This window comes from Hippocampus comes, unplaced genomic scaffold, assembly GCF_001891065.2.
Source record: "Hippocampus comes isolate QL1 unplaced genomic scaffold, H_comes_QL1_v1.1 scaffold150, whole genome shotgun sequence".
Lineage (NCBI taxonomy): Eukaryota > Metazoa > Chordata > Actinopteri > Syngnathiformes > Syngnathidae > Hippocampus > Hippocampus comes.
Window position 1 is genome coordinate 1,161,378 of NW_017805496.1, and position 12,592 is coordinate 1,173,969.

General features: G+C 45.1%; 1 protein-coding gene across 6 annotated transcripts in view; it reads right to left on the reverse strand.

The window, feature by feature from the left end:
- The window catches only part of nav2a (neuron navigator 2a), a 142,362-nt gene that overhangs the window by 36,674 nt on the left and 93,096 nt on the right, over positions 1-12,592 (reverse strand). For all 6 annotated transcript variants that reach the window (XM_019876375.1, XM_019876372.1, XM_019876374.1 and 3 more), the window contains 5 exons: positions 9,039-10,281; positions 8,042-8,151; positions 7,864-7,972; positions 5,566-5,970; positions 1,574-1,696 (listed from right to left, as the gene is read on the reverse strand). In XM_019876375.1, the coding sequence (XP_019731934.1) occupies positions 1,574-1,696; positions 5,566-5,970; positions 7,864-7,972; positions 8,042-8,151; positions 9,039-10,281 (1,990 nt within the window). The remainder of the gene's footprint in view (positions 1-1,573; positions 1,697-5,565; positions 5,971-7,863; positions 7,973-8,041; positions 8,152-9,038; positions 10,282-12,592) is intronic.

Consider the following 12,592-nt stretch of genomic DNA (forward strand, 5'->3'; position numbering starts at 1 on the left):
GCCGCGTGTACAGACCCAAGCCTCCATCCGTCATGTAGCTGGAAAACAATCGCAACGGCGCATTCAACAGAGAGACTCGAGGAGACGGGAAATCTTTTGAAGTCGGGCTCAGCCCTTCAGTTCATCGTGTTTTACGACTCTCGTTACATTTGGGACCTCTGCGGCAATGGCGAGAACAAGCAGTCAAGTCGAAGTGAAGACACATTTCGCAAGCGGCTGACGGAAAACAACGGTGGTCTGTCAACGAGATCCGTTGGAATATTTGGACGGACTGCCGGGCTTGAATTGATGTTCAGTGAAGCTAAAAAGAATAAATAATAATAATACAGCGTACATGCGAGTACAGTAAGCGCAACTGCGGATAATCAGGGCATTCATTTCATGAGCGGGATTAGAATCTGATCTTTTGGTTGTCCGAGTCGAAAGGTGACCGTCGGCAGCACTTACACAAACATTCCCACTCCAACTAAAACAACATTGACCAATCCGCCAAATGTTGACCCATTTAGGAGACTCCTAATGGAGCTAAATATTGACACATTTCTCCCAGGTGTAACTCAATCAAATGTTTGCTGATTTAAATTGACGCTGGACCGTTGGCCGGCTGAATGCTTTTTCTGTGTGGGACTCTGATGGTCTTGTTTTTACAGTTAAGTGAGTAGAAAAATAATCCCAGCCGGATTTTGAACACTATAAAGCCTTTCTGGTTCATCTCGGTGTGAGAGGACTCGAAAAGTACAGTACACACAAGCAGTGTTTCCCTTGTGCCGACAAAACTGAAACACGGTCTGGATCTGACCTGCCGGACAGAAATTAAGACAACTAAAGATCAAAAGTCACAAAGACAGGAAATTAGCCACACCTGAGGATTTATAGGGGAGGGGAGTGGGGGGGCAGCTTGCAACACCTGAAAGCAGGACCAGAAAACATTGCCTTTGCCTGACTGCAAAACAGTCAAGAAAGCCTTGCACAACCAGCGCTTGGTTTTGTTTGCATCTACCAGAGATATTTATTGTATCGTGCATATCGGTTGGACGATTGCAGAACTGCATCGTGTTGAAGGCGTTTCATATTTTGATCACAAGGGCTGGCATACAAATGGAGGGAGAATTTTTGTAAGCTATCGTTAAATGAAAGATAGCTGACGGTTTGGATCGAAACAAATAATTATGATGTGTTGGTGTGCTTTACAGTGTGCTGGCCTGACACTGTTTAAAAAGATCAACTCCCCTTAGCAGCACCTCCAATGGTGAATCAATTACCACGGGTGATGACTTTGTACTGTCTAGACATCACTGTATGGCTGCTCGGCAACCAGGAGAGTCATCCTTCGTTTGTGGTAAAAAAAAACCCAAAACAAAACAAGATCTATGTGACTCAAGGAGCATCTCAACACTCAATCAGTAAAAAAAAAAAAAAAAAAGATAGGAGGTCCGTCCTTGGCTTCCAACGGAAACAAACAAGTGATACGAAGCATGCGCCTTTTTCACTCATCTCATCTCACTCGGGACTAGAATCATGCGTTGAAATATGGCATTCACAAAATTGGAGTAATGAGATGTCGTCGACCTACCTGTCAGCATCTCCTTGGCCGGACGACGCGTTTCGATGCAGCGTCTCTCGCACGGCGGACATGCTGTCAGGCAGCCGGTTCAAGCGCCGCGTGTACAGACCCAAGCCTCCATCCGTCATGTAGCTGGAAAACAATCGCAACGGCGCATTCAACAGAGACTCGAAAGGAGACGGGAAATCTTTTGAAGTCGGGCTCAGCCCTTCAGTTCATCGTGTTTTACGACTCGTGTTACATTTGGGACCTCTGCGGCAATGGCGAGAACAAGCAGTCAAGTTGAAGTGAAGACACATTTCGCAAGCGGCTGACGGAAAACAACGGTGGTCTGTCAACGAGATCCGTTGGAATATTTGGACGGACTGCCGGGCTTGAATTGATGTTCAGTGAAGCTAAAAAGAATAAATAATAATAATACAGCGTACATGCGAGTACAGTAAGCGCAACTGCGGATAATCAGGGCATTCATTTCATGAGCGGGATTAGAATCTGATCTTTTGGTTGTCCGAGTCGAAAGGTGACCGTCGGCAGCACTTACACAAACATTCCCACTCCAACTAAAACAACATTGACCAATCCGCCAAATGTTGACCCATTTAGGAGACTCCTAATGGAGCTAAATATTGACACATTTCTCCCAGGTGTAACTCAATCAAATGTTTGCTGATTTAAATTGACGCTGGACCGTTGGCCGGCTGAATGCTTTTTCTGTGTGGGACTCTGATGGTCTTGTTTTTACAGTTAAGTGAGTAGAAAAATAATCCCAGCCGGATTTTGAACACTATAAAGCCTTTCTGGTTCATCTCGGTGTGAGAGGACTCGAAAAGTACAGTACACACAAGCAGTGTTTCCCTTGTGCCGACAAAACTGAAACATGGTCTGGATCTGACCTGCCGGACAGAAATTAAGACAACTAAAGATCCTGTAGCCGAAACTTTGTGTATGGTACGTGGAAGACGGTATTTTGTCATTGTTTGACATCTATTGATTGAATCACGCGAAAGGTTTCTTCAATCCGAGTTCTTATGTCATACTTTTCATTTCGAAAAAAGAACATGACAACAATTCCAAGAGGCCTCAAATGTGCTGTTTGAAGTGCAAACAAACTCTTTTATGTTTTACGATTTTTTTTTTTTTTTGACTGCTGACTAAAACATTACCTCTGGAAACAAGAATAGGATCCGAGTCTACTGAAAACACCACTTTTGCGCTGTCTATGTGATCTCACATAAATAACAGGCATTGCTGGAACATTGAGAATGCCACAAACGCACAAAAAAAAACAAAAACAAAAAAACAACAAAAAAAAACTGTGCCTGAGTGAGCCTCTTGCAGTTCTCAGAAACCTGTTAACCTGTAACCGACAACGGGACCAACGTGCCTAAACAAGACCGTTTATGGGCTGACTCAGCAGCGCCTCTCCAAAACAAAGCTGTTAATTGAGCACCAAGTCACCCGGGTCGGCACAGAGCGACGAGACGTACCTTTCGGCCTCAAACATGGTTGGGTCCAAAGTGTAATCTCCCAAATCAAAAGTTGCGTCCGTTCTCAATGCTGCCCTTCGGTTCGACCTATCCTTATTTGCACCAAATCGGCAGGTGAGGACAGAGCGGACCGCGGCGCTATCAGAAGCGAGTGCACACAGGCAGTTTAGACCGCGTGTCCATGTGCTGGCTGAATGTGCGCGAGGCGAGCTCGGTGTAGGTATGCAGCTACACGTGTCTGTCGACGAAAAAGGTGGAGGAAGGGGGGAGGAGGGGAGAGGAAGAGAGAAGGGGTTGGCAAAGGAGGAAGGCAGGGATCGGGATCGTAAAGGTTGATCAGGCAACTTAGCCCTTGGCTAAAAAGGCTGTTTGAGGGACCGAGGGGGCCATTCGTCAAAATAGTCGGGAGGCAAGGAGATGATCGAGACAGGTGTGTAGTCATTCGGACAATGCCAAATCAATTCAGCTTTTCCGACGCGTACGTCTAAGCTGAGAGAGCGTGCTTTTAAAAAACGTGTTGGGTGAAAAAGGAGATATTGGCTCATCTCTCTTCTTTTGACACTGGACGAGAGGTGCGACGATTTAAACGATTAATCAGCAAGTTAATCGATTATTAAATTAATCGCCATCTATTTTAGAAATCCATTTGTCGTTTAGGGACCTTTCGACTTCAAATTGTCCAAATCCACGGAATTTTAGCCGATCAACAGTCAAAATCAAGAGCAACATTTTTGCCGATTTTCTGACACGACGGACCAAACCAGTAACTGGATCTTAATCGGTTTACGCTTGTGCATTTTTTTTTGCACTGTCAAACTGAAACTGTTTTTGAATAAAGCAACCAAAATCTTTTTTTTTTTTTTTTTTAAATCAGATTCCAGTAATTCAACGATTCACCAAGTAATTCATCAAGTAACCAACAGACTAACCGATAATGAAAATAATCATAAATTCAGGCCTACAATGGACCAAACTGGAAAATATTTGTTCAAAACTGACGTTACAATTTTAAGACAAACATGTTTTCAAATGTTTTGGATGGTTTCATAAGTGAATATATACTAATTTATCATTGCAAGCAGTACAAATGACAAACCTGCCGCACATAAAGTTCTGGTGAAAGTTTTTTTTTAACACGAGCTACTTCGATTTGATAAAACATTTGAACAGTGAGGTTCACGGATTATTATTATTGTTATTATCATCATATCTATTTACCTGTCCATTCGAACATTTTAACTCCAATTAAACACTTATACAGGACTGGGCAGCTTCTTGCACAACCGGTCATCAACTTCTTTCACATTGTGGAAACGATATTTTAAAAACCCGAGCAAGCACGGCAATCTGTTGTCAGCTATTCATCAGAATTACCGGTTGAGTTATCAAGAGATATCCTATAGGGTTATAATCCAAAGGAAAGCTCCTCCTGCTTGGGTAAATATGCCACCTCAGTGCAGAAGAACCAGTTAGTGGACGCCGCCATGCTTGTGAAATTGCGAACCGCTAAATAGCCTCCAGGCTGTAAAGGGGGTGGGGGCACCCATCACTCTGTGTGTATTATAAATATTTAAGCCTCGGGGCAAAGCCACTCACCAAACACACACACACACGGTGTACATGTAGACAAATGCAGATTAGAACACACACGTCGTGGCTTGGCAGTTTCGACTCTCAAGGCAATAAAATGACATCCAGTCAACCGGCTTCATTTGAATCAAATAAAAGGCAGTTTTGTCAGTCGTGCACTTTGCCGTTTCTCGCGATTCACAAAAAATCAAATACATGACTTGAACATGTCTTATATACACACACACACACACACACACACACACACACACACACACACACACACACACACACACACACACGCACACGCACACGCACACGCACAGGCACGCACACACATGCGATTGCAGTAGTCCATTCTGGGAATCGCAGTGCTCGACTTTAAGTACACCTGCACAATCTCATGAAATCCAATGCTGGAGATATATGTATATGAAAAAAATGAATCTGACCACAAATACTGCCTATTTTGACTGACACTGTCATTGTGGTACAGTATTCCTAAACATGCCCACTATCTTTGTTGCAATGTGACCATAGTCAAGAATCAATCAAAATTAGATCATGTTGTCAGCCAATTTTTTTTTTTTTTCAATTCGCATCATACATTATCTTTCAAAACATTTTTCAAATCATGTTTTCTAAAATAATGGTCTTGCACTGTACATTCTGTTGTATTTTGCTTTTAAATGTGTTTTGTTTTTAAATGCTTGAATGATGTGAAACACACTGAGTGACATTGTGTACTGAATATGAGGTGCTTGTGGCGGTAGTGGCGCTATTGCCAAAATTTGAGAGTTATTCCAACATGGACAATAGTCTCCAGAAATCGAATGAATGGATCTGCATGAAGTAACAATTGGATCTGCAGGCAGTAACAGTAAGCAAGGTACATCACTGCCCCCTGCTGGCAACTTTTCTTTCTGCTCTTTCAAATCTACTCACCCACTGGTCACATCGTCAGTGCGTGATGCATTTTTGGTCAGGACGTCGCCATCACTCATGTATCCAGTGACCTCCATGGCGAGCCCATCAAGATCTACGTCCTCCCCGGGTCTGTCTCCAAGCTCCCCGCTGCAGAGGCCCCCATTCCGGCCAGCCAGCTGCCGTCTGAGGTGGCCCGGGTACAAGTAGCGTCCAGCTTGGCCGCCTGCCACGCGGCCAGCATATCCATTCCCCGTAGAAGGGGCATCACCCGCTTGGAGACGAGGGCTGGACTGACCCAGTCGCCACGAGGACAAGGAGGGCCTGGCGGAGGTAAGACTTAAGATGCTTCTCCCCCCTCCACTGCTGTTGGTACCGCTGCTTATGTCTGTGGTGACGCTGCCATCAAAAGTGGTTTCCAAGGTGCTAAGGAGACAGAAGGAACGTTTGAATGGAAAATATGTTTGATCAATGTGAAAATAAGGCGACATATTTTGCAAAATATAAATATATAGTTAAATACACACACACACACACACACACACACACACACACACACACACACACACACACACACACACACACACACACACACAGTGGTAACTCTACTTATGAAATTAATTGGTTTGGAAGAAATTTCTTCACTAGAAAATTTTGTAAGCAGAGATGCATTTTCCATGTACATGCCCTAATCCGTTCCAAACCCCCCACAAAGAGCAGCTATAAGTATGTTGCGTTCAGGAAACTCAGCCACACTGTATTTTTATCTTTCGTATCTTGAAATTTCTTTCGTAATAAGAGGCAATATTTTACTGTTGAGACATTTTTCGTAACTTGAAAATTTCGTATGAGACATTCGTAAGTAGAGGTACCACTGTGTATGCATGTATAAAAAAAAAAACCCCACAAGTCAACAACAAAGAGATCGTAGCAAAGAACAAGAAAATAACCACATACTTTTTTTCCCCTCCAGTGCAAAGGTTTATCTTGCATAAAAATTAGGATTCAAGGACAGCACAAAACTGCGGAACAGCAAACCAATGTTTTTGTGCATCCATTGCAAATTTTATTATTATTTATGTATTATGTTTGTCCTGCATGTCATTTCAAATCCGCAAGAAAATTATTAAACCTCCTGAAAAAAAAAAAAAAACAACTCGGGTGTCCACAGAAGCAAAGGAAAACTGTGTAGAATTTCAACACCCCACACATTCCAATGTTTTTTTTTTTTTTTAATTACTCAAGGGGCATGTTTTTTTTTTTTTTTCTAATCTCTTGAGATGGAGAATTTGGGTTTATCGTTAGGGTCATGTTAATTTCCTTTATAAATCATTTTGCTGCATCGGGTCCAATAACAATGCAACTGTTTCTAGGCTCGGGATAATGCCTGCGCTAAGTCGTTCAAGTTTTTAAATTCTCCAAAAACCCCGGAAACCAAACCGGCGCTAAACTAGATCTGGACAGCTGCGTCAACACGGAGATGTGAGGCCAGAGCAGAGGTCGAGAGTCTGTGGCAGAAAATGAGATTAGAGCTAAACCTTGAATCAAAGACAGCATGAAAGACATGCCCGGCGATCAAAGTCAAAGGTTCCCTCAGAAGAAGCCCGAGAGAGCAGACAAGAAAAGCTAATACCTGTAAAACTAGACAGACACAGTCTGTTGACCATGAAGTCAATCAGTCACTCTCCGAAATCAGTCAGCCTGTTTATCATTCAACCTGCTTCCACGTTAGGCACCGTTAGAATCCAAGTATCTTTGTCACCATGAATGTAAAAATCATCAACTGTGTCTTGTTTGGGAAACATCCAGGACAATACGCTCCAGTGCTTTATTATTATTATTACTTTTTTTTTTTTGTACATGAAAAAAAATAGGAGTATTGAATTTATTCCATTTTATTTTGTCAAATGATCCAGATTTTTAGAGTAGACTATAAATCTGCTTGAGAGTAGACTATACATATATTAAAAAACAAAACAAAACAAAAATATTAAAAAAAAGATCAGGATCCAGACCCTTTTATTTTGTGCAACCACTTGACGGAATAAAATTGAGTTCATTCAAAAACAAAGCGCTTTTGGCTAAAAGGAGTGCACTTGTTTCATCAGACATACGCTTTGGCCTAACATGTCCCGAAAAGGCAACCCAGTCATGATTTTTGATTTTTGTGACTGTAAAACACAATTTTTCACTTAACACAAAAACCTACGATGAATTCAAACAAAAATAACCTCGAAAAGAAACATACCGGTAAATTAATAAAAGCCTTTTCATGAAATCTTGGATTTGTTGCCTTGTTAAAAGAGAGCAGTTGCGTACCTGTGTGTGACCTGAGTTCCTCGCAGGCTGGACATGGTTTCCTCCAGGTTCTGGCGCAGGTCCGCAATGTTTTTCACAGTCCGCAAGCGCCTCGTCTCTGGGTCTTCACCTTTGGATCGCAAGCACAGCACATCTTGATTCCAAAACAAAACTGCTGCCGCGGAGAGCGCTCACCAACCTGAAAGGTCCTCGATGGAGGTTTGGTGGTTCTTGCTGAAGGTAACATCCCCGCCTCTTGCTACCGAGCTGGATTCGCTGCTCGCGACTCCCTCGCCATCCGTTTGGGATCTACGGGGACATGTGGAATTGAATGCGCCAAATCCATCATTCTGAATTGCGGCGCGTTTGGGTCCCCGGTATTCCACTCAAGAGGGATAAACCTGATTAAGAGTTAAATCGGCTGCGTTTCCCGTCTTGTGACCGGGCCGCAATATGAGTAGCTTAGTCCCGAATGCCAGTCAAGTTTATCTCTGATAGAGGCATCACACCTTTTGACTTTCACCAGCAGCACTGGCTAGTTATTCTTTCAGACGGGATAATATGGTTGACTAACTTGGCTTGGACACGCCCACCTGCTAATTTTGCTGAAAAAAAAATACTCTAATATGCAGCATTCACAATTATGGTACCGTTCATGGATCATTATTAGATAATTTGGCCACAATATATTGCATGGTATATCAAGAATTCAGAATTTTTCTTTTCAATTCGATCAGATATTCCCAAACGGCGCCGAGGAGCGCGATGATATCTGGTGGCGCTTTTTTACTGGCTGCTGCTGGATGACGTCACTTCGTGCGACACACATTCACAGGACTACAAGTCCCAGACGACTGCTTGAAAATCCTTCTTTCGACTCATCGTGAAATAAATTGAAAGTCGCTTTTGAAAATCAAAGCTATAATTATAGTTTGTTTTAGTTTGGAACTGTAAGCGTTTTTTTTTTTTAAACACAAAAAAAATGCATTCACTTCAGCTGATCCGTTTCTTTCTCAGTTCAGCCAAAGCCCAGCTGCGCCTCCCACAACGGCGCACGCCGCCTGATTCCAACCGCGTGCATCGGCGAAAATTCCAAAATTAATGGAGCCAGCCAATGCGCATATTTACGCCACGGTGTGCACCAGGCTTGGCTGGGCACGAATATCGAATCCAGGGTTTCCCCTGTATGAGCTCACCTGTACATGAAAGGCGCCACGGTGGCCATGTTGGGGTGGCTGTGGTGCTGTTGGGTCTGAGGTAGCTGCACGCTGACTGTGTTGCTGGCCGTGCTCTGTGTGTTGCTTCCTCCAGGCACAGGGGTAGAGCCGGTCTTCCCTTCGGTAGCGTGCAGGCCGGAGGTAGCGCTTTTGCTGTCCTTTTCCGAATGACCTCGGAGCGCGGCCGGAGCACCGCCTAGCTTCATGCTTCGTGGTCTCTCCCCGGCTTCTTTTGTCCCTACTGAAGAGGTTTTCCCCGCAATTCCTGGGATTTTGCCTCCTGGCTTTGGTATTCCACTGTGTGCGGAGGCGGAGCTCTCCTTTTTGGCAACTTTACTCCCTTTGGGAATGAAGCTGGCAATTTTGGAGGTCTTTTTGATTGAGCCGTCCATGTCTCCGCCAACAGGTGCCGTTTCCTCCTTCGGCTCCTCTCCCCTGAGTTCTGTCCTGTCCTGCATGGAGAGACGCTTCCCGACTTCCTTCCCTTTCTCCTTCTCCCTGCCCCTCTCCTTGTCTTTTTCGGGGCCTTTGGCGGAGCTCTTTTTGGCAGTCAGAGCCCTGCTGAAAGTGCGCTGGGCAATGCCTCTCAAGGCAATTTTGGGGCTGCTGGCAGTAGTGGCCGCTGAAGCACCTGCTGAGGGAGCGGCTCCATTTGTGGATCCGTTCATTCCCGGGCGGAGGTTCCCGTCGTCTTCCTCAAGGGGCTCAGTGTTTGAGCCCGTCTCAGCTCTCTCCACCTGCCCAGCGACAAGCTGCATGCCGGGTGCAGCATTGTCAATCTGGGCACTTACTCCATTGGATGAAGAGGAGGAGGAGGAGGAGGAGGAGGAGGAGGAGGAGGAAGATTTAGAGCCTCCCTTGCTGTTAAACAGCTTAAGCTTCTCGAGCATTGACTTTTGCGTGACAACTTTAGGAGGAGCCTCAGATCCCAAAGTAGCCTTACAGGAGGTCTCCTTCTCCTGCTTTATTGATTGCATGGCAGACGGGGGGCTGCTAATGGAGGAGGGCGCTTGTGAGGCGTGCTTGGAGATAATTGACTTGCTCCTCCAGGGCTTGCTGTTGCTGCTGGGATGGGGAATGGCGGTTGAGGACACCGAAGAGGTGGACAGGATCGGGGCGGAGGTGGTGGGGATGCTGGTGGAGGAGCCTACGGTCACTGAAGGCGATGACACATTCTCATTTGTGAGCAGCGAAGGCTGTGAGGCCATTCCCTCCGAGGAATCTACAAAAACAAACATGTAACTCGTAAATATGAGACAGATGAAGCCGTGGAGGATTTACATTGGAGGAATAGGTGCAGATGGGATTCTCAGAAGACAAAACCAGATGCTCAGGACAGTTTTAGTTCACCCCACTCATACAAGCCTTATATGGACTGGAGGTGCCCGGAGCCGGTGCTGCCAAATACGCCATTATTTTCCTTTGAGCAAGCCACCAAAACTGTTAACCCCCACTTTACACTAACAATGACAGGATCCCATTCAAAACTGTTTAAAAAAACAATGAACAGCAGTCCCAAGTGCTTTAAAGTCTGGCCAGGCAGGCTGAGTCGAAGAGTAGCATTGCTGTCCTCACGGGACTTGCACTTATATGGACTGCTTTTGTTAAGCATCTCTCAGTGCTCTGCTCTGTTGTCGCGCCGATCGTTTGAAAAAATCTTAAGAAGATTAAAGACTTTAGGGAGAATGGAAAACTTTGAAATCAGCCGTGTGTGTAGTGTAAACACGGTCCAAAGTCCATTCTACTGCTGTCGCAAATGTATCATCGAAGAAAGAAAGTTTGGGCGGCTCTGCATTCGAGGACGAGGGGCAACTCAGCTGCATCTCAACTTACCCAGAACTGCCAAAGTAAGGACATAGCCGCGATCTCTTGACTGAGAGAAAGAAGGTGTCCCGAGGGCTCTACAGGTCGTCTTTATGCGCGAGCAGAGCTGAGCTACACAGCGGCAGCAACATTTGAATATTCAAACATCAACAGACAGCCAGCGGGAGGGAGTGTTGACTGCAATCATTCATAACAGCTCCAGTGCAATATGCAGACGGCTGTATGTCTTGTCTTGCATGAATACACGCACACACGGAGCAATGAAGTTAGCATTTGCGCAGCACACGAAACACTTGACCCATTTCTTTACCTGCTCTTCTTCTGACCTTCTTGCTCTTTTTATTTTTACACGACTCTTAGCCACCCCAATTGGAAATAGCTGCCCACTCGCTAGCTTTCCTCCCATCCTCTGTTTTGCATTTAGTGAGAGCAGCCCAGAACAATGTGGCCATTAGGAAGTGTTTAGGGCCCAATTAGCCATGCTAACAGTTAGTGACAGCGAAAGTGGGTCAGGTTGCTAATCGGTGGCATCCCACTGGAAGCCACTGAATGAGAAAGAGCACAAGCTGTGATTATGGAGCAGGCAGAGGGGAACGGAAGGCAGTGGGAAGCTGCAGGTTCGGGTGAGTGAAACTTTGATGTGGGTCAAATGGCTCGGTCCGCGCGCTCCATGAATGGGCTGATCTTGTAGCCGGACTCGGAGAGGAACTGTGGACATTGGGACAAATGGTTGTTGTCATGGCCGAAGCCAATGCCAAGGACCGCTCCAGTGAAGCAAGCCAAGTGGAGAGAACGCACATCCATGGTCAACACGCCCAGTCAAATGTGTTGCACGGCGACTAAACTTTGACACATTTTTTTTCCAGATTGTTTGATTAATCAGTGGAATAACTGATTCTAAAAACGTATGATCGTGACAGTCTGTCCAGAGACATACAGGAAGTGAAAATGAAAGAAAAGTGCCTTCGGGTGTCCGCTAGACCAGGAAAACTTCCAAGAAAATTTTTGGTGTGTACATGTGACATTCTTCCACACCGAATCCATTCAAGCAGACCTTTTTAAAATCCGTTTGAGTCACAGTAAGGCGAGAATACAAAAATCTCGACTGCATCGCAATGGGATTTAACGCTACGAATTGCAGGTGCTTGCTTACTCCTCATCATTTCAGATCCCTGCTCGCCCTCCCCCTTTCTGTCACTGCTCAGTTATTGTGGCCCCAAAAGTGAGAGGGACAGGCAGCCTTTGTGTCAAGTCGGAAAAAAGAAAAAAAAAAACTTTGAAGAGTTTCTCCACATGAATAAACTCAAACAGTGATGTTACAGCCCGTCAAGAAGGCTATTCACTGTGCAAGGGAAACGGCTTGACAAATTAAGACACACACACACACACACACACACGCGCATGCATTAATACACGGGGGGCACACATCAGTGTGCACTTACGCTAACACAACACAAACTGCTCTTTGTTAGCCAAGCTTGTCACTTTGTGGTCACGCAGTGTGGAGAAGACGAGGGTCAACCGCTTTCGCCGGTCCATGGCCGCAAGGTAAGCGATTCTATTCTGGTGTCAAAGCTGATGTCACGTCGCTGAAATGGACACCCGATACAAGCCGCAGGTGTCTACTTCACCATCCGGCAACACCTCATCGCATCCATCTGTTAAGATTATCCAGCTACATTCTTCACGTTTGTTTTACCCCCGCCCTA